Consider the following 21,301-nt stretch of genomic DNA (forward strand, 5'->3'; position numbering starts at 1 on the left):
GGGGCAGAGACCAAGAGCAAGCAGTGAAGAGACATTTGCAGAAACAGAGCCTTGGAGACTGAAAGAACAACATCTCTGGTCCTTCCTTTAGCCAGATCTGATTCTCTGCCCCTTCCCCAAAAAATCCCCCATGTAAGAAAACGGCACCTCTCACCATCTACCAGGGCTTAAGCCAGACACCCAGGAATATCCCTTGACACCTTGCTCTCAAATCCACACCCCAGGCCAACAGCAATCCTGTCTGATCCACCTGCAAAATAGATCCACAATCCACCTGCCCCTACCATGACCCCCGCCCTGGTCCTAGCCAACATCGTCTGCCATTTGCATCTTCATAGCAGCCCCAGCCCCAGTCTCTGCTCTAGCCCCTGCCTTCAGTCTCTCCTTTTCCCACTCCCCCACGAGACAACCAAAGGAAGCCTGTTATGAGACCTGAGTCAGATCACATAAAAGTCAAAGTCCTAAGTCCTCCCCACAGCCCACACAGTCTGGTGCCCATCGCTTACCCTCCCCCTTGGCCACTCTGCTCCAGCCACACTGGCCTCCTAGCTGCTCTACCAAGTCTGGTCTGCTTCATCCATAGGAGCTTTGCACTAGCTGTTCCCTCTGCCTGAACACTCCCCTGGAGTCCCCATGGCTCACTCCCCTCCTTCAGGTCTCTGCTCAAAAGTTGCCTTCTCTGTGAGATCCTCCCTGACCACTGCTGTTGCAATCCACACCCCACCTCCAACTACCCCACCCTTCCTACCTTGCTCGACTTTTTCCATGACATTTATCATCACCACCTAACATTAAAATGTACTTAATTCTTATGTTGACAGCAATCTGCCTCCCCACTAGAATGTGGCGTCCTCAGGGGCAGGGACTACTTGTTCACTGCTGTATTACACATAGCTAAAGGAAGCCAGGCACATAGTGAATGTTCAATATTTATTGAAAAAACAAGTCGACTCAAAAACATAGTTTTCCTTTTCAACAGAGGTTGAAAACTCCAAGACAGATAAATATGTTCATCTGTAAAGGAGGCATTAAAAAGACAGAGAAATACGGAGGAGGCAGAGTCATATGCAGTTTGCCAAGGACCCACATCTCTACAGAAGTCAAACTATTTGCACTGAATTCCATTAATAAGAGACGATACCCCCACCTGGTGGCTGGGACGGAAACGGCACCTTCCTACAATACAGAACACCCAAAGGACCGTCGCCAACGCCCTGGGAGTCTTTTGAGCCCAATAATTCAAAAGATAGAAACGTTCATTCATCTAACTGATGTAGATGTTTTTGTTGGTTTATAAGATGTATAAGTTTATAAAAACTGATGAGAAAAAAAGTGCTCCAGGTGAGGATCGAACTCACAACCTCGGCATTGCTCCGCTCGCACTGTCATATAAGTACCGCGCGCTAACCGATTGCGCCACTGGAGCTCCAGCCGCACCCCTGCGCCGGGGAGTTCTTCAGTGGTTCGTAGCCACGTGACCTCACCGGAGGACCCCGCCTCGTATTACATATGCAAATTAAAAATTTTGGATTGACCAATAGGAGACAGTGCATTGCCAGTTCCGGATTCTCACGCCTCGCGGCCCTTGCTGTAAAAGGGAAAAGTCCGCGAGGCGTTTGGAATGTGGGGGTGTCTCCTACCAGAAGGACACGCCTCTTCATGAATATTCAAAACAAGGGGGTGGGGTCTTAACCCTTAGCTGGCGGGCCGGCCGGAAGGCAGCCCCTCCCCCGCTACAGGCGGGAACAGGATGTGAGCCCCGGCAACAGCGGGGGAGGGGAAGCCCCGGGCGACCGCCCCCCGCCTCACAGCTGGGACCGGACTCTCCCGCCCCAGATGTGGCGCCGCCGCCGTCACACGAGCCCCGTGACACCCAGCCGGGAGCCCGAAGGGTCCAGAGGCTCGGACCCGGGCGTCCGGAATTTCTGCACCTCATCCTGAGAGACCCCGAGGTCCAGGCCCCGGCGCCCAGGCTGGAGAAGTTGAGCCATCCAGGTGTGCAGCGCCCCCTCCTGGAGCAGCCAGGAGCCCGGACGTCACCCCGCGGGACCCTGGAGGCCGAGCGCCCCGTATCCCCGTTTCAAGAACTCAGGATCCAGGACCGCAGACTCCCTCCAGGGCTCCGATCACAAGACCCCGCGTTGGAGGAACTTGAGATCCGGACTTCTAAGCGCCCCAACCAGTTTCGGGCTGCAGCGGCCATCACTTCAAGGGGACCCAGGACTTTGGGACCCCCCTGTGCTCCCACCTGGAGGGAGTTTCATTCCTGCCCCTAGAATTAGGGGAACCCAGAAATCCATCCCCCACCCCACGGCCCTACCTAGAAGACTTAGGAATGTGGGTCCCCAGCGCCGCCATCTGAGACTCCAGAGTCGAGGCTCCTAGCATCCCCTACGTAGAACACTGAAAAATTCCGACTGCGGGACCCCAGTCTCCGAGAGACCCCAGATTCTATTCCTGGAGCCTGAGAGCCCGAAGTTCACGCCCCTGAGTCTAGGCTCCGCACCTCCCCGGGGACCGCGTCGGGGTCGCGCAGGAGCTGGGCTACCTCGGGCCGGGGCTGGAGGCTCCCCGGGAGGTGAGGGGGGAGGCGAGGGGCCCAGGCGGACTGGGGGAGGGGGCGGCGCCATTGCTGAACAATGAGGGGGCGTGCCGGCGGGGGGCGAGCCGAGGCGCCGGCGGGAGTTGGGGGCTGGAGGGGTGTGGGAAGGCGCTGGGGAGGCTGCGGCTGTGGGGACGGCGATCGGGGTTCGGAGAGACGGGCCGGAGGGGGTGCGAGGGCTCGGGGCCAGCGCCCCAGCGCGCAGCCCTCGGCGGGGGAGGGAGCCGTCTGCAGGACCCTGGCATCCGGTCCCCCAGCCTCCGCCCTCCCCTGGGACCCCGCGGCCTCCCGCCCACGGCTTTTCCCAGCCCTGCCCCTCGCCCTCCGCTCCAGCCAGAGCCCAAATGTTCCCAGGATCCCTAAGCCTCCGGCCCCAGACAAACGGGACTCGCAGCTTCTGCGCCTCCTGCTCCGCTCGCTCTTCTTTGTCTCAGACTTTCCATCTTTTTTCCCAGGTTCTCTCTCCTTATCCCCTTCTTTCTGTCACTTTGTGCCTCCCCTATTAGTTACTCCCAGGGACCCCTCCCTGGATTTACGCCACGCTCCTAATTCCCAGCCCCCATCTGTGAGTCTGGGCGGCGGAGAGGCCCATGGGGTCCTGATATCCAAGAAGGGGCTCTTTCTGCAGGACTCTGCTGGGCCGCTCAGCCATGCCTGAGGGAGCCCAAGGACTGAGCCTCTCCAAACCTAGCCCAAGCCTCGGGTGTGGCCGAAGAGGTGAAGTGTGTGACTGTGGCACCGTGTGTGAGAATCGGACAGGTGAGCCCAGAGGCAGGGGCGGAGCCTGTGGGGCTTTTATTCCTTGGCAATGCTGGCAAGGCAGGGTGATGGAGACAACCCCAGGCCAACTCGCACAAAGCTCCGAGTCTGGTGGGGAAGGCGGGCCCATCCCCAGGCAATGACAGGCCAGAGGGGGCAGCTCTGGGCAGAGTGGTCAGAGCTGTGATCGTGGATCCTCCGAGCTCGGAAGGTCAGGGAAGGTTCCTGGAGGTGGGAACATCTCAACTGGGAAGTGGAAGATTAGGGGGAAGGAGTTGGGCAAAGACAAGAAAGAGTATTCTACATGCAAGGAACAGCATGTGCAAAGGCCCAGCGGTGAGAAAAGGCTGCATGTAAGTGACTGAAAGAAGTTGAGTGTCACTGGCATCCAGAGTGTAAGAAGAGGGGTGGCTGTGGGAAGTGAACTGGCTGGAGGGATCTGTGTCAGCCACATTGCCCAGTGAGTGCCCTGTGGATCTGAGGAGTTTGGACTTTATTCCCCAGGGGCATGAAGGGGTTATACTCACTGGAGTAACACAGTCAGATGGACAAATTAATAAAAGTCTACCTAGTTGATTTATGGAGGTAGATTAGAGAAATGGAGGCCAGAAGTCCAGAGAGGACCCTGATGGGAGAGGATGGGACTGGACCAAGACAGGGCAGTGGGGAGAGGAGGAAGGAGCCTGTGGGAAAGCTGTTGGACAGGTGTGGGTGAGGGTGTGGGCTGAATGCATGAAAGGCTGTGGAAGTCGGTGCATGGGGAGGTTTCTCTGACCTCCTGTTCCACACCCCAGCAGCTCCTGCAGCCCCCACCATGGCCTCCCCCCGAGGTTCTGGGAGCTCCACATCCCTGAGCACAGTGGGCTCTGAGGGGGATCCAGCCCCCGGGCCCCTTCCAGCCTGCTCAGTCTCCAGACCAGAGCCCCTTCCAGGGCCCCCCATCCGCCTACATCTCTCTCCGGTGGGGATCCCAGGTTCAGCCAAACCCTCAAGGCTGGAGCGTGTGGCCCGGGAGATCGTGGAGACAGAACGGGCCTATGTCAGGGACCTCCGCAGCATCGTGGAGGTAAGGCGGGCAGACACCCAAGGGCAGTGGGTACCCAGGCCAACCCCTTGGCCCCCATAACCCCAGCCATCCCAACAGGACTACCTGGGCCCTCTGCTGGACGGCGGGGTCCTGGGGCTGAGCGTGGAGCAGGTGGGCACGCTGTTTGCCAACATTGAGGACATCTACGAGTTCAGCAGGTCAGGGGCAGGGGGGACAGGTAGGGGGCATTGATTGGTTGGAGGGTCTATTTCCTAATCCAAACCTCGGAGCTTCATAGTGTCCTGTCCAGGCTGGTATGTGGGGTTGTGACATTGGGCAAGGATCAGGGATCACGACTGGGAGTGAGGACCCAGAGTGAGGGAGGGGCATAGGGGATGGGAGTCAGAGGACCTGGATGAAGCCCAAACACTGGGACAGGGTCCCGGCACCAGGATGAGTCCTTGGGGCTGTGTCAGGTCTGGGCTCACGATGAATCCAAGAATCACATGGGGCCTGAAGGCCGAGACAGCGTGAGCATGCGAGTGACCCCCTAAGCCTGATTTGCGTGGGACTTTTCCAGTTTTAGCTCTGAAAGCCCTCGTCCTAGGAAACTGCTCAGTCCCGGACAAACCAGGATGGTTGGTCACTGTGGTAAGGAGGACTCTGGGGTCCAAGGATCATGACATTTCCAAGTACTTTGATGAGGTCTCGGGATTACATCAGGAGCTTAAGATCATCCTAGCTCTCTGGGTCATGACATGACACCCCTAGGCTCATGCCAGCAGTGACACAAGTTCAAGCTGAGGAATGAGAAGCTGTCCAGGGACAAAGTCTAAGCAGGTTACCATACCCCGTGTTAGCCCTCAGAGGACACTTCCTCCGGATGTGACATCCCCTTAGGAGATGCTGGCAGTCAGCAAGCCCCCAGCCCCAGCAGACCATTGGGGCCTCAGCCTCCTGGAGGCCTCACATGGAGGGGTTCGTGGAGGCAGGCGGTTCCTCACCCTCCCCTCTCCCCCGTAGCGAGCTTCTGGAGGACTTGGAGAACAGCAGCAGCGCCGGGGGTATTGCCGAGTGCTTCGTGCAGAGGGTGAGTGGAGGGGTGGGGGGCTCTCGGTCCTGCATGGGGCCTTTGTAGAGGGGGGAGAGCTGGCTTGGGCTAGGCTGGAAGGGGGGTCATGGGAAGCCAGGACCTGGGGTCTCCCTGACTCCCATGTCACCCGCAGAGCGAGGATTTTGACATCTACACATTGTACTGCATGAACTACCCGAGGTGAGGGGCAGGAGCCCCTGCCAGGCCTCAGGCCGTGCCCACAAGCTGATGTGCCAGTCACCCGTCACCCTCCCTCTACCCCTGACCCATCCAGCACCGACCCCTGCCAGGCTGTTACAGTAACTGACCTCTCCCTCACTGCCCCGCCCCCTGTCAGACCCTGACCCTTCCCAAACCCTGGCCCCTCCCTAACCCCTCTTGACCCCACCCACTGGAACTGACAATCACCACTGACCTGTGCTGTGCCCCCAGCTCCCTGGCCCTGCTCCGGGAGCTGTCATCGTCTCCGCCAGCAGCCCTGTGGCTGCAGGAGCGCCAGGCCCAGCTTCGCCACTCGCTGCCCCTGCAGAGCTTCCTGCTGAAACCTGTCCAGCGCATCCTCAAGTACCATCTGCTGCTGCAGGTCAGCTGGGGCCCCTAGAGCCAGGCTGGGGAGGGGGAGGTCCTGTCCCTTGACCACCTGTGGGTGCATCTGGAGGATGAGGATGGACCCCCCACGAGTTGGGCAAGGCCTCCCAAAGTGCTGGGATTACAGGCGTGAGCCACCGCACACAGCCCTACCTTTTTTTTTCCCTTTGAGGTGGAGTTTCACTCTTGTCGACCAGGCTGGAGTGCAGTGGTGCGATCTTGGCTCACTGCAACCTCCACCTCCTGGGTTCAAGTGATTCTCCTGGCTCAGCCTCCTGAGTAGCTAGGATTACAGGCGCACACCACCATGCCCAGCTAATTTTTGTATTTTTAATAGGGACGGGGTTTCACTATCTTGGCCAGGCTAGTCTCAAACTCCTGGCCTCAGGTGATTTGCCCACCTCAGCCTCCCAAAGTGCTGGGATTACAGACGTGAGCCACTGCACCTGGCCTCTGCCCCTATCTTTATATTTCTCCATCTCCTGTTATTCTCATTCTCTTTCTCCTTCTCTGTTTCTCTCCCCATTCCTGCGTGCCTGGTGGCTCCTGACAGGAACTAGGGAAGCACTGGGCAGAGGGCCCGGGCACTGGGGGCCGCGAGATGGTGGAGGAAGCTATTGTGTCCATGACAGCGGTTGCCTGGTACATCAACGACATGAAGCGCAAGCAGGAGCATGCGGCGCGCCTCCAGGTGGCCCCAGGGTGGGCTGGGGCTTGCTGGATGAGGGAGTGAGCAAGGGGGCCTTGGTTGCGGGTGGGGGGGAAGTCAGTGCCTCAGAGGTAGCCTTGGAGGGTTGGCTGGGACAGCATGGCCCTGTTGCTAACCCTCATTTTGGTGTGTATGTGTGTGCCACCTACCTATGCTTGTCTCTGTGCCCGGCGCACCTGGCGGGGTCCCGGCAGGAAGTGCAGCGGCGGCTGGGTGGCTGGACCGGACCAGAGCTCAGTGCTTTTGGGGAGCTGGTGCTGGAGGGCGCGTTCCGAGGAGGTGGAGGGGGTGGCCCCCGGCTACGAGGGGGTGAGCGGCTGCTCTTCCTGTTCTCTCGGATGCTGCTGGTGGCCAAGCGCAGGGGGCTGGAGTACACCTACAAAGGCCACATCTTCGTGAGTTTGGGGATGGGGTGGGGCTTGAATACTACCTACAAAGTATATCCTGTATACCTGTATCTGTGTGCCCAACAGTGTGGGCCAGGGGAGCCTGCCACGTTTTCTTGAGTTAGAGAATGGAAGCCAAGGGAAGCTTGCTTTCTAGTGTATAGAATGAGAGCTGCCCCAACTTAAGAAAAAAAGGGAGAAGCCTGGGCGTGGTGGTTCATTCCTGTAATCCCAGCACTTTGGGAGGTCAAGGCGGGTGGATCACTTGAGGTCAGGAGCTCGAGACCGGCCTAGCCAACATGGTGAAACCCTGTCTCTACTAAAAATACAAAAATTAGCTGGATGTGGTGGCGAGTGCCTGTAATCCCAGCTACTGGGGAGGCTGAGGCAGGAGAATTACTTGAACCCAGGAGGTGGAGGTTGCAATGAGCCAAGATCGTGCCACTGCACTCCAGCCTGGGTGACAGAGCGAGACTCTGTCTCAAAAAAATAAGGGAAAGGAAACCCACCATACAGTCTTATGGGATGCATCTTCCTAGGGAGGAGGAACCAGATACACCTCCAAGGGTGTCTCCGTACAAGGGGCATCAGTGAGCCCAAGGACTCTGAGCTTGCTGCCCCTCTCTTCCAGTGCTGCAACCTGAGCGTGAGCGAGAGTCCCCGAGACCCTCTAGGGTTCAAGGTGTCTGATCTGACCATTCCCAAGCACAGACACCTGCTCCAGGTGAGCATGTAGTGGGATCAGGCTGGCAGGGATCCCCCAGCCTCGAGACCTCACACCTGGCTCCCTGACTCTACTCCAACCCACTCCTAGGCTAAGAACCAAGAAGAGAAGAGGCTGTGGATTCACTGTCTCCAGCGCCTCTTCTTTGAGAACCACCCCGCCTCCATCCCTGCCAAGGTACAGCTCCTGCCGCAGCCGGGGGCCCTCTGAGTGCTGGAGACACCCTCCCCCAATAGTACTAAGAGACACCCCTGCCCAATGCCAGAGCAGTCTGTTATAATGTGATTGCTAAAAGTGCAGAATTCCGCTACTTGGGTTTGAATCTTAGCTCTACCATGTCCCTGCTTTGTGACCTTGGGCAAGTAACTTAACCTCTCTGAGCCTTAACTTCCTCACCTAGAGGAATGATAGCACCTTCATCCTAGGGTTGTGGTGATGATTAATGGTCACCAGCCACGTCATGGGCTTGACCAATAGAAGCACCCATCAGCTGGCTGTGGTGGCTCATGCCTATAATCCCAGCACTTCAAAGGGGTGATGTGGGAGGATCATTTAAGCCCAGGAGTTCGATACCAGCTTGGGCAACATAGTGAGACCCTGTCTCTAAAAAACATCTTTTAATTAGCTGGGGCTGGCCAGGCACAGTGGCTCACGCCTGTAATCCCAACACTTTGGGAGGCCGAGGCAGGTGGATCACCTGAGGTCAGGAGTTCAAGACCAGCCTGACCAACGTGGAGAAATCCCATCTCTACTAAAAAATACAAAATTAGGCCGGGCACAGTGGCTCACGCCTGTAATCCCAGCACTTTGGGAGGCCGAGGCAGGTGGATCACGAAGTCAGGAGATTGAGACCATCCTGGCTAACATGGTGAAACCCCGTCTCTACCAAAAATACAAAAAATTAGCCAGGCATGGTGGCAGGTGCCTGTAGTCTCAGCTACTCGGGAGGCTGAGGCAGGAGACTGGCATGAACCCAGGAGGCAGAGCTTGCAGTGAGCCTAGGTTGCGCCACTGCCCTTTCTAGACTGGGCAAACAGAGTGAGACTCTGTCTCAAAAAAAAAAAAAGAAAAAGAAATTAGCCGGGCATGGTGGCGCATGCCTGTAATCCCAGCTACTAAGGAGGCTGAGGCAGGAGAATCACTTGTACCTGGGAGGCGGAAGTTGCGGTGAGCCGAGATCATGCCATTGCACTCCAGCCTGGGCAAGAAGAGCGAAACTCCGTCTCAAAAAAATAAAAATAAAATAGCTGGGCTGGATGTGGTGTTCACGCCTGTAATCCCAGCACTTCGGGAGGCCAAGGCGGGTGGATCACCTGAGGTTAGGAGTTCAAGACCAGCCTGGCCAACATGGTGAAACCCCGTCTCTACTAAAAACACAAAAATTACCAGGTGTGGTAGCGGGCACCTGTAAACCCAGCAACTCAAGAGGCTGAGGTGGGAGAATCGCTTGAACCCAGGAGGCAGAGGTTGCAGTGAGCTGAGATCGCGCCTTTGCACTCCAACCTCGGCAACAAGAGCAAAAGCTCAGTCTCAAAAAAAAAAAAATTAGCTGGATGTGATGGTGCACATATGAAATCCCAGCTACTCAGGAGGGTGAGGTGGGAAGATCGCTTGATCCCAGGAAGTAGAGGCTGGAGTGAGCTATGATTGCACCACTGTATTCCAACCTGGCGGATAGAGCAAGATCTAAAAACAAAAACAGCACCCATTAATGGGCATGACTATGGTGCTTAAAGCATCCTCCCTGTGGTACTCCCAAGATCGACCCACCTCAGCCCTCGTCCTCCTATCTTTCAGGCAAAGCAAGTTCTCCTTGAAAACAGCCTGCATTGTGAGTTGGGGCCTTGGGCTGGGAGGGTGTGGAAGTAGAGGAATTACTTCAAGAAAAAGTTGGCTGTTAGCCCCAAAACTCTCCCCACAGGTGCCCCCAAAAGTAAGCCTGTCCCAGAACCCCTGACACCCCCACTTGGGTCTCCTCGACCTCGAGATGCTAGAAGTTTTACCCCTGGGCGAAGGAACACAGGTAAAGGCGGTGGATCCCTGAGTCCCGGCCCTCAGCCCCTACTTCCCTAGGACCTGGGAGCTGGGCTCACACCGGGCTCTGGCCCTCCCTCCCACAGCTCCATCTCCTGGGCCCTCTGTGATCCGCCGAGGCCGCAGGCAGTCTGGTGAGCACTCACCCCTAAGGGTGATCCAGGCATCGGGGTGGGAGCTGGGCTCCTGACATCACTGTGTCCTCCCCGCAGAGCCGGTGAAGGACCCTTATGTCATGTTCCCACAGAACGGTCAGTGACTGCCCCGGCTCAGCCTGGTCCATCCCTGTCTGTCGCCCGGTGGGATGTCTGGGGCGGGTTGGGGAGGGGTGGTCGCTTCAGCTCATCAGTTATGGGGGATCACTCTTTTTCCCTTACATCTCACTAATGCTTTTCTCTCTCTCATCTCTCCATCCTTAGCTAAGCCTGGATTCAAGGTAAGAGCTATCTCGAGATAGGGTCTGGGCACCTTGACTTCTGGGTCTGATGGAGAAGGGAGCTTGAGTTCCAAAATCCTGGGTCTGAATGAGAAGGGGATTAGGGCCAGACAGAGTAGCTCATGCCTGTAATCTCAATACTTTGGGAGGTCAAGGCAGGAGGATTGCTTGAGCCCAGGAGTTTGAGACCAGCCTGGGCAACATGGCAAAACCCCATCTCTACAAAAAGTAGAAAAAAATTAGCCAGGCACACTAGTGCGTGCCCATAGTCCCAGCTACTCAGGAGACTGAGGTGGGAGGATTGCTTGAGCCTGGGAGGCAGAGGTTGCAAAAGAGCTGGGATCGCGCCACTGCACTCCAGCCTGGGTGACAGTGAGTCCCTGTCTCAAATAAATAAATAAAAATTTTAAAAGAAAAATAAATTTAAAAATTGAGCCAGGCACAGTCGCTCACACCTGTAATCCCAGCATTTTGGGAAGCCAAGGCAGGTGGATCATCTGAGATCAGGAATTTGAGACCAGGCTGGCCAAAAAGGAGAAACCGTGTCTCTACTAAAAATACAAAAATTAGCTGGACATTGTGGCAGGTGCCTGTAATTCCAGCTACTCAGGAGGCTGAGGCAGGAGAATCGCTTGAACCTGGGAGGCGGAGATTGCAGTGAGCAGAGATGGTACCATTGCACTGCAGGCTGAGTGACAGAGTGAGACTCCATCTCAAAACAAACAAACGCAAAAGAAGGGGATTGGGACTTGGGGCCCTCTATGTGAAGGAGGAGTCTTGGCTCTTGCCTTCCATTGCTTTCCCTCCTCACAGCACGCTGGCAGCGAAGGGGAACTCTACCCCCCAGAATCTCAGCCACCAGTTTCAGGCTCTGGACCCCCTGAGGACCTGGAGGATGCTGGACCCCCAACACTGGACCCCTCTGGGACCTCAATCACTGAAGAAATACTGGAACTGCTGAATCAGCGAGGCCTTCGAGATCCAGGGGTGAGCTGGCTGTCCCATCATGGTGTCCTTGGGCCTCTGGGTGTGGGCACACAGACCAGGGACCAGGTAGGCCAGCCCATGCTGATACCTTTATTTTTTTTTTTATTTGAGATGGAGTCTTGCTCTGTTGTCCAGGCTGGAGTGCAGTGGCACCATCTCGGCTCATTGCAAGCTCTGCCTCCTAGGTTCAAGCGATTCTCCTGCCTCAGCCTCCTGAGTAGCTGGGACTAGAGGCACTCGCTACCACGCCCAGCTAATTTTTTTTGTATGTGTGTGTGTGTTTTTAGTAGAGACAGGGTTTCACCATGTTGGCCAGGCTGGTCTCGAACTCCTAACCTCAAGTGACCCGCCCACCTCAGCCTCCCAAAGTTCTAGGGTTACAGGCATGAGCCACCACACCCAGCCACCATGTTGATATCTTTGGCTTCTTCTGTGCCCACTGTAGCCGTCCACCCATGACATTCCCAAGTTCCCCAGAGACTCCCAGGTGCCTGGCGACAGCAAAACCCTCACATTCCAAGCCCTGCCCAGCCGGGACTCTTCAGAAGAGGAGGAGGAGGAAGAGGAAGGGCTGGAGATGGATGAACGGGGGCCTTCCCCACTCCACGTCCTGGAAGGGCTCGAAAGTTCCATTGCAGCTGAAATGCCCAGCATTCCCTGCCTTACCAAAATTCCTGATGTGCCCAACCTTCCTGAAATTCCCAGCCGCTGTGAAATTCCCGAAGGTTCCCGCCTTCCTAGTCTCTCTGACGTTTCCGATGTTTTTGAGATGCCCTGCCTTCCAGCCATACCTAGTGTCCCCGACACCCCCCGTCTTTCTAGCACTCCCACCCTCTCCTGTGACTCCTGGCTCCAAGAGCCTCTGCAGGAACCAGCTGAGGCTCCAGCCACCAGGAGAGAACTGTTCTCTGGAAGCAATCCTGGGAAACTGGGAGAGCCACCTTCAGGAGGCAAGGCAGGGCCAGAGGAAGATGAAGACGGGGTATCATTCGCAGACTTCCAGCCCCAGGATGTCACCCAACATCAGGGATTCCCAGATGAGCTGGCATTCCGCTCTTGCTCAGAAATCCGGAGCGCCTGGCAGGCATTGGAGCAGGGACAGCTGGCCCGCCCAGGCTTCCCAGAGCCACTGCTGATCCTGGAGGATTCGGATCTGGGTGGAGACAGCGGGAGCGGGAAGGCAGGAGCCCCGAGTTCAGAAAGGACAGCGTCCCGAGTGCGAGAGCTGGCCCGGCTTTACAGCGAGCGGATCCAGCAGATGCAGCGGGCGGAGACTCGGGCATCAGCCAACGCCCCACGCCGCCGGCCTCGGGTTCTGGCCCAACCCCAGCCATCCCCCTGTCTGCCCCAGGAGCAGGCAGAGCCAGGTGAGGTCCGGGTACGTGGTTGGCAGAGGTGGTCCCCGCTGGGGTAGTGGTCCTGACTCGATCCTCTTTTCGCATTCAGGGCTCCTGCCTGCCTTTGGACACGTGCTGGTATGTGAGCTGGCCTTCCCACTGACATGTGCTCAGGAGTCTGTCCCCCTGGGTCCTGCTGCCTGGGTTCAAGCTGCCATACCTTTGTCGAAGCAGGGAGGCAGTCCGGATGGCCAGGGTCTACATGTTTCAAATTTGCCTAAGCAAGACCATCCGGGCATCCACGTTTCAGCTGCTACCCTTTTGCCTGAGCAAGGAGGTTCCTGGCATTTCCAGGCTCCAGCCACCACACCTTTGCCCAAGCAAGAAGGCCCCCTGCACCTCCAGGTGCCAGCTCTTACAGCTTTCCCTGATCAAGGCCACCCGGAAATCCAAGTTCCAGCCACCACTCTTTTGCCTGAGCATAGAAGTCACGTGGTTATACCGGCTCCATCCACCACCTTTTGTCCTGAGCAGAGACACTGTGTGGACATCCACGTTCCCACCACTCCAGCTTTGCCCAAGGAGATTTGTTCTGATTTCACAGTTTCAGTCACCACCCCTGTGCCCAAGCAAGAAGGTCACCTAGACAGCGAGAGCCCAACCAATATCCCACTGACAAAGCAAGGAGGTTCCAGCGATGTTCAGGGCCCAGACCCTGTCTGCAGTCAATCCATCCAGCCTTTATCTTTGCATGGAAGTAGCCTGGATCCCCAGGGCCCAGGCAACGCCCTACCGCCCTTGCCATGTCACCTTCCAGACCTTCAGATTCCAGGTACCTCACCTTTGCCTGCACATGGAAGCCACCTGGACCATCGGATCCCAGCCAACGCCCCACTGTCTTTGTCCCAGGACCTCCCAGACACTCAGGTTCCAGCTACCACACCTTTGCCCCTGCCACAAGTCCTCACAGACATCTGGGTCCAAGCCCTCCCAACTTCACCCAAGCAGGGAAGCCTCCCAGACATCCAGGGTCCAGTGGCTGCACCTCCACTTCCGGAGCCAAGCCTTACAGATACACAGGTTCAGAAACTCACACCTTTGTTGGAGCAGAAGAGCCTCACAGATGCCCATGTTCCAGTTGCCACACCTTTAGCGGAGAGAGGAGGCTCTCTAGACATTCAGGGCCTCTTACCCACCCCAGTTCAGACCACCATGGTTTTGTCCAAACCAGGAGGCTCCTTAGCCTCTCATGTTGCCAGGTTGGAGTCTTCAGACTTGACCCCACCTCATAGTCCCCCACCTTCCAGCCGTCAGCTCCTGGGCCCCAATGCAGCTGCCCTCTCCAGATACCTGGCAGCCTCATATATCAGCCAGAGCCTGGCTCGGCGGCAGGGGCCTGGGGGAGGGGCCCCCGCAGCCTCCCGGGGCTCCTGGTCCTCTGCTCCCACATCACGGGCATCTTCGCCGCCCCCCCAGCCCCAGCCACCACCTCCCCCAGCCAGGCGGCTCAGCTATGCCACGACGGTTAACATCCACGTGGGCGGGGGTGGGCGGCTTCGGCCAGCCAAGGCCCAGGTCCGGTTGAACCACCCTGCTCTCTTGGCCTCCACACAGGAATCTATGGGCCTTCGCAGGGCCCAGGGGGCTCCTGATGCCCCCTTCCACATGTGAGCCAGGACATGAGGCTTCCCTGAAGCAAGGATTTCAGCCAGATGCCATAGACCCTCAGAACTTGACCTGGAAGTCCAGACACTGAACGCAGGCCTCAAAACTGCTGCGGCTTTCCAACTCCTGGTATCTGCATTGGCGAATGGCCCTTCTTGCCTTGATCCACAGGGATGGGGAAGGGAATGTCATTAATGTTTTGTCAATTAATACTGATTCTTTCATGCGATGATATGTATTTTCCCATTCTGGAGGCTGTGGGAGATGACAAAACAATGAATGGGAGGGTCTGACACAGAACAAATCAGTGGTTCTGAACGCTTGGGGAATCTCAGACTCCTTTGAGAATTATTGGAAAATGGACCCACTGTAACTTGGCGTGTGATTTCAGCAGGTGTGTGAACTGCTTGATGCCCATTCAGGAAAGCCAAGTTAAGAAGCTTTGCTTCAAGTAGACCCTAGAAATCCATTCCCTTGGCAATTTATATAGTTCACGTCTCCCACCATCCGTTCATCTCACCCACCCTGCCATCTCTCCACCTATCCATCCGGCTATTGCTCCATCTAGCTTTCCCTCTCCATCTACCCATGTTCCAATCCATCATCTTACGTTATCTGCCTTGCTTATCCAACTGTCTGCCCTATTCACCCACCCATCCCTTTATCATTCTACCCCCATCTGGCATTCCATCCCTCCATCCATTTATCCATCATCCCACTTCCCCATCTTCTCCATCCAGCACTCCATTCATCCATCCACCTCTCCCTCCATATTTCCATCTGTGTCCATTCATCCACTCATTTTGCCATCCATACATATTCACCCAGCCATCTCCCAATCCATCGACATACCCCATCCCTCCCTCACTGGACTCTTCTCGGTCTTAGTACTATGATACTTCAGAGACAATTCCATGCTGATACAGGGGAGATCAATTTTGGGGCTCTGGGATAAGTCTGTCCCACGTCTGTCTGATTTCCCTTGGCATCCTTCCCGCCAGTTCCTCATGAATATCCCAGTTCTTGTGCCCACTCACATACCTCAGATCCCTTCACTCCTCCCCGCAGTTTGCAGCCTCTACAATTCATCCACATGCTCCCTCCCCCAGCAAAATAATTCACGTCGTGGAGACAAAAGGCTTTTCTGTTAGGTTCTGTCTGCCCCCTTGTTCCAGCAGTGGTATGCCCAGTGAGAGGCACAATTTAAGTAGTTTCTTTGGTGATGATATTAGCTACTTTATCAAATACTTAGCCTCTTGTGCTTTAGCACATTATTTATGTAAGCTCCCCTAGGATTCTCTGAAGCACCTTGGTGTCCTGGCTATGAATTCAAGTCCCATCTTTACTTATTTGGTGTGGGTCCTCCCTCTGAGCCAGTTTTCTCATCTACAAAATGAAGACAACAGTAATTCCCTCCTGGGATCATTGAAAGATTTAGGGAGCATATCCTTCCACTTCCCAAACATGTTTGAACCTCTGACTTGCTTAGGAGCATCATTCAAATCATAGATCCCCCAGTATCTAGTCCCAACCTATTGAATCAGGACCCCCAGGGCAGGAGGAGCTTGGGAATCTGATTTTTTTTTCTTTTTTTTTTTTTTTTTTGAGATAAAGTCTCACTCTGTCACCCAGGCTTGAGTGCAGTGGCACAATCTTGGCTAATTGCAACCTCCACCTCCTGGGTTCAAGCAATTCTCATGCCTCAGCCTCCCGACATAGCTGGGATTATAGGCGTGCACCACCATGCCCAGCTAATTTTTTGTTATTGTTTTTTTGTTTTGTTTTGTTTTTGAGACAGTCTCGCTCTGTCGCCCAGGCTGGAGTGCAGTGGCACGATCTTGGCTCACTGCAAGCTCCGCCTCCTGGGTTCACGCCATTCTGCCTCAGCCTCCCGAGTAGCTGGGACCACAGGCGCCTGCCACCACGCCCGACTAATTTTTTTGGTATTTTTAGTAGAGACAGGGTTTCACCGTGTTAGCCAGGATGGTCTCGATCTCCTGACCTCGTGATCCGCCCACCTCGGCCTCCCGAAGTGCTGGCATTACAGGCATGAGCCACCATTCCTGGCTGGGAATCTGAATTTTTTTTTTTTTTTTAAGACGGGGTTTCCCTCTTGTTGCCCAGGCTGGAGTTCAATAGCGCGATCTCAGCTCACTGCAACCTCTGCCTCCCAGGTTCAAGTGATTCTCCTGCCTCTAGCTGGGATTGCAGGCGCCCACCATCATGCCCAGCTACTTTTTGTATTTTGTAGTGGAGACGGGATTTCGCCATATTGGCCAGGCCATAGTGGTCTTGAACTCCTGACCTCAGGTGATCCGCCCACCTTGGCCTCCCAAAATGTTGGGATTACAGGCGTGAGCTACCATACCTTGCCCAGGAATCTGAATTTTTAGCAATCAGTTAACAGCAAATAAGCTGAGATTTACTGGGTACTAAGCACATACTATGAGCATTACAGCCACTTTATATAAGCTCGTTCACTGTCCTCATAACATTCCTAATATGCAAGTGAGCATGTTTTTTAATCCTCAGTCTAGAGGTGAGGAAACTGAGGCGGGCAAAGAGAGGCTAAGGGATTTGCCTAGTCACACAGCTAGGAAGGTGCAGCACTGAGAATCCACACAGCTTGGCTTAAGTCTACCATTAAATTTGCCTGTCCTGGCCAGGTGCGGTGGCTCACGCCTGTAATCCCAACATTTTGTGAGGCCGAGGCAGGTGGATCACTTGAGGTGAGGAGTTCGAGACCACACCAGCCTGGCCAACATGGTGAAATCCCATCTCTACTAAAAATACAAAAAATTAGCTGGGCGTGGTGGTGGGCGCCTGTAATCCCAGCTACTCAGGAGGCTGAGACAGGAGAATCACTTGACCCTGGGAGGTGGAGGTTGCAGTGAACCGAGATTGTGCCACTAGACTCCAGCCTGGGAGACGAGCAAAACTCTGTCTCAAAAAAATAAAATAAAATACATAAATAAATGTGCCTGTCCTGTGCCAGGTGCTGTTCTTGCCAGTGGGGATACATGACAGAACACTGCCTTGCCCGCATGAGGCTTGTGGCCTGGTGCTGTGCACACCTCAGGGGATTCTGATAATTAGCTGAGTACAGTTGCCAGCACAGGGCCTGGCTCAATAAATATTAGCTGCTGGCTTCTGCTCACTTACTGTTTATTGACTGGCTACTGTACTTCAGGGCCGAGGCTGTGTCCCGGGGGCCCCGTGGCGACGGAGGTGAACTCCTCAGCCTGGAGTGATCCACTCCACTGCAGCCTCCCCAAGGTCAGGACCGCAGCCGACGCTCCCCTCCTCCGCCCCAGCTGCACATTCCCGGCTGAAGGAAAGTTCTCAGCCTGGCCTGGCCTCCCAGTGGCGTCGGAATTCCCGGTATTCGAGGAGGCAGGGAGGGAGAAGGGGCCTGTCTACTCCAAGGCCTGGAGCTGGGAAGCAGAGGCAAGCCCCTTTCCAGTCCAGATGTGTCCCAGCTGTGCCTCTGGGAAAGAGCCAGGAGCCTCAATAAGGGGGTCTCTGGACCCCCTGGGAAAACCATGGGCGCCAGGCTTGCCTCCACCCCTCCTCCTGGCGTCTGTGAATTCCATTCCTCCCTCCCGCCCAACTCCTACTGCTGCTTCCCAGCCCCAGCTCCGTCGCCTCCTCAGGAATACCTTTCCTGCTGTCCTACCTTGGTTCCGAGCTCAGTCCTCCTCAGAGCTACAGCTAAATCAGGCTCTGAAAGGATAAGGATGGTGCCTGCTGTGCTCTCTGGGACATTTAGGTTAATGCCAGCTAAACCAGTTAACCCGAGTTAACTCTGGCTGCAATGCAAAACTTGGCGAGCTGCAAAACATTTTGCCACTAGGGTAGTTTTCTCATCCTGTGTCACCAACCTCACAGGGATGTGGATACCTCCAACAACCACCTACCTGATGCTCCATGAACCCCACTCCTTTACTTTTCTTTTTTTTTTTTGAGGAGGAGTCTTGCTCTGTCACCCAGAGCTGGAGTGCAGTGGCACAATGTCGGCTCACTGCAACCTCTACCTCCTGGGTTCAAGCGATTCTCCTGCCTCAGTCTCCAGAGTAGCTGGGACTACAGGCACATGCCTCCATGCTCAGCTAATTTTGTACTTTTAGTAGAGACGGGGTTTCACCATGTTGGCCAGGCTGGTCTCGAACTCCTGACCTCAGGTGATCTGCCTGCCTCTGTCTCCCAAAGTGCTGGGATTACAAGAATGAGTCGCTGCGCCCGGACCCCCACTCCTTTACTTTTTATTTTATTTATTTATTTGAGACGGAGTCTCTCTCTGTTGCCCAGGAGTGCAGTGGCACAATCTTGGCTCACTGCAACCTCTGCCTCTGGGGTTTAAGTGATTCTCCTGCCTCAGCCTCCCAAGTAGCTGGGATTGCAGGCAAGCGCCACCATGCCCAGCTAATTTTTTTGTATTTTTGGTAGAAACAGGGTTTCACCATGTTGGCCAGGCTGGTCTCAAACTCCAGACCTCATGATCCACCCGCCTCGGCATCCTAAAGTGCTGGGATTACAGGCATGAGCCACTATGCCTGGCCTTTTTTTTTTTTTTTTTGAGACGGATCCTTGCTCTGTGGCTCAGGTTGGAGTGCAGCGGCGAGGTCTCAGCTCACTGCAACCTCTACCTCCAGGGTTCAAGCAATTTTCCTGTCTCAGCCTCCTGAGTAGCTGGGACTACAGGCGCACGCCACCATACCCAGATAATTTTTGTATTTTTGGTAAAGACAGGCTTTCACCATATTGGTCAGGCTGGTCTCCAACTCCTGACCTCAGGTGATCCACCCACTTCGGCCTCCCAAAGTACTGCGATTACAGACATGAGCCACCATGCCCGGCATTTTTTTTTTTTTTTTGAGGCAGAGTCTTGCTCTGTTGTCCAGGCCAGAGTGCAGTGGTGCGATCTCAGTTCGCTGCAACCTCTGCCTCCCAGGTTCAAGCCATTCTCCTGCCTCAGCCTCCCAAATAGCTGGGACTACAGGCACCCACCATCACGCCTGGCCTTTTTTTTTTTTTTTTTTTGTATTTTTAGTAGAGACCGGGTTTCGCCATGCTAGCAAGGCTGGTCTCGAACTCCTGACCTCAAGCCATCCACCTGCCTTGGCCTCCCAAAGTGCTGGGATTACAGGCGTGAGCCACCGGGCCCAGCCCCCGACTCGTTTTATGTATCCTGTGTCCGTGCTGTCCCATATAACCTTCCTTGATGACGGAAATGTTCTAATCTGTGCAGCCCCGCATGGTAGCCATACATGGCTTCTGAGCACTGGCTACTGTATTGACTAGGGCAGATACATAGAAAATGGGCAAGTGGACAGAAAATCTCAAGTTGTAAAACATTCCCCCGGAGCATTTAGGTGCGGGACTTCCCTATTGGCTGCAGAGGCTGGAACTAGGAAGTAGAGATATCTGCGCTCCCCAAACAATGAAGTTCACTCGCTTCCTATGAGTCATTAGCCACTCAACCAAGTCCTCACTTAACGTCATCAATAGGTTCTGGGAAACCGTGACCTTAAGCGAAACGACGTATAAGGAAACGTTTGTTTAAAGGACTGTTATTACAGGATCTGCTTGTTTTGTTTAAGTCCGTTTCCAAGCACCTATACAAGACACTGAGGATGCACTGTGCTTTGAAGCCCAACTCCTCTTCCAGCACCGGCAGCAACCCTTGCGTCATTTGTGACTCCTTGGGAGGGGGAAGAGGGCTGTGGTCACTCAGTGCCCCATGACGAGCACATGGCCCAGCACAGGTGTTCAAGAGAAGCGAAAGAGCAAGTTGAGGCCATAGACACCCGAAAACAACTAATCACAGACATGGTCTCCCTGGCTACTCTTCCTACTGGCCAGCAGACCCTGGATCCCATGTCCTCTCCCTCAAGGAGTCCACCTGACTCCTCCAGGCTGTCAGGCGCCGCTTGAGTCCCACAGCCTCCTGTGCTTTTCCCACAAGCGGCCGCCCTGACTTCTTAGCTCCTCATATTGATGGGCCACAGGGTAGAGATGGGGCCTCTTGAGCAGATCTGTGACAACCTAAACTAGTAGTCAAGAACCTGGGCTCTAGGTCGGGCTCGGTGGCTCACGCCTGTTAATCCCAGCACTTTGAGAGGCCAAGGCAGGGGGATCACCTGAGGTCAGGAGTTCAAGATCAGCCTGGATAACATAGTAAAACCCATGTCTCTACTAAAAATACAAAAATCAGTCAGGTGTGGTGGCACTTGCCTGTAGTCCCAGCTACTCAGGAGGCTGAGGCAGAATTGCTTGAACCCAGAAGGCAGAGGTTGCAGTGAGCTGAGATCGTGCAGCTACACTCCAGCCTGGGTGACAGAGCAAGACTCCTTCTCAAAAAAAAAAAAAAAAAAAAAGGCCAGGTGCGGCAGCTCATGCTTGTAATCCCAGCACTTTGGGAGGCCAAGGCAGGTAGATTACCTGAGGTCAGGAGTTCCAGACCAGCCTGGCCAACGTGGTGAAACCCTGTCTCTACTAAAAAGAGAAAAATTAGCTGGGCGAAGTGGCAGGCGCCTGTAATCTCAGCTACTCGGGAGGCTGAGACAGGAGAATTGCTTGAACCCGGGAGGCAGAGGTTGCAGTGAGCCAAGATCAAGCCATCGCACTCCAGCCAGGGCTACAAGAGCAAAACTCCATCTCAAAAAAAAGAAAAATAAACAAAAATAAATAAAAAAAAGAACCTGGGGTCTTCCACAGCCCAGTTGCCTGTCCAAAATGCCACTTTGGGCCCTGCAGGGTGGCTCATGCCTGTAATCCCAGCACTTTGGGAGGCTGTGGCGGGAGGATCACTTGAGGTTAGGAGTTCAAAACCAGCCTTGCCAACATGGTGAAACCCCACCTCTACTAAAAATACAAAAATTAGGCTGGGCGTGGTGCCTCATGCTTGTAATCCCAGCACTTTAGGAGGCCGAGGCGGGTGATCACCTGAGGTCA

At 55.0% G+C, this 21,301-nt stretch overlaps 1 protein-coding gene and 1 non-coding gene across 14 annotated transcripts; one reads left to right on the forward strand and one right to left on the reverse strand.

Moving 5' to 3' along the window:
• The first annotated feature begins 915 nt into the window (after positions 1-915).
• On the forward strand, positions 916-14,576 carry PLEKHG2 (pleckstrin homology and RhoGEF domain containing G2). Of its 13 annotated transcripts, XM_054540410.2 has the most exons (20): positions 2,749-3,361; positions 4,156-4,427; positions 4,506-4,606; positions 5,412-5,478; positions 5,615-5,661; positions 5,914-6,064; positions 6,623-6,760; positions 6,973-7,173; positions 7,796-7,888; positions 7,979-8,065; positions 9,686-9,719; positions 9,810-9,911; positions 10,009-10,056; positions 10,135-10,173; positions 10,342-10,358; positions 11,172-11,345; positions 11,791-12,712; positions 12,792-13,514; positions 13,592-13,762; positions 14,297-14,576. In XM_054540410.2, the coding sequence occupies exons 1-20, from the start codon at positions 3,253-3,255 to the stop codon at positions 14,332-14,334; spliced, it is 3,534 nt and encodes a 1,177-aa protein (XP_054396385.2). In that variant the 5' UTR covers positions 2,749-3,252; the 3' UTR covers positions 14,335-14,576. The 13 variants fall into 13 exon arrangements, with proteins under 13 accessions (XP_024092309.3, XP_024092311.3, XP_024092313.3 ...); XM_024236541.3 differs by adding an exon at positions 916-2,578 and having other exon boundaries at positions 3,231-3,361; positions 12,792-14,576; XM_024236543.3 differs by adding an exon at positions 916-2,578 and having other exon boundaries at positions 3,231-3,361; positions 4,159-4,427; positions 12,792-14,576.
• TRNAI-UAU (transfer RNA isoleucine (anticodon UAU)) lies at positions 1,334-1,426 on the reverse strand. Its single transcript is given in 2 exon segments — positions 1,334-1,369; positions 1,389-1,426. It is a non-coding gene; the product is annotated as a tRNA-Ile (tRNA).
• Positions 14,577-21,301: the final 6,725 nt, after the last annotated feature.

Source organism: Pongo abelii, chromosome 20, assembly GCF_028885655.2.
Source record: "Pongo abelii isolate AG06213 chromosome 20, NHGRI_mPonAbe1-v2.0_pri, whole genome shotgun sequence".
NCBI classification, from domain to species: domain Eukaryota; kingdom Metazoa; phylum Chordata; class Mammalia; order Primates; family Hominidae; genus Pongo; species Pongo abelii.

Bases quoted from the DNA above. Each gene is read 5' to 3' on its own strand.
- PLEKHG2 (XM_024236541.3), top strand. From the start codon at position 3,253: ATGCCTGAGGGAGCCCAAGGACTGAGCCTCTCCAAACCTAGCCCAAGC. The intron at 5,479-5,614 runs GTGAGTGGAGGG...TGTCACCCGCAG, and splicing joins CCGAGTGCTTCGTGCAGAGG to AGCGAGGATTTTGACATCTA. The intron at 11,346-11,790 runs GTGAGCTGGCTG...TGCCCACTGTAG, and splicing joins GAGGCCTTCGAGATCCAGGG to CCGTCCACCCATGACATTCC.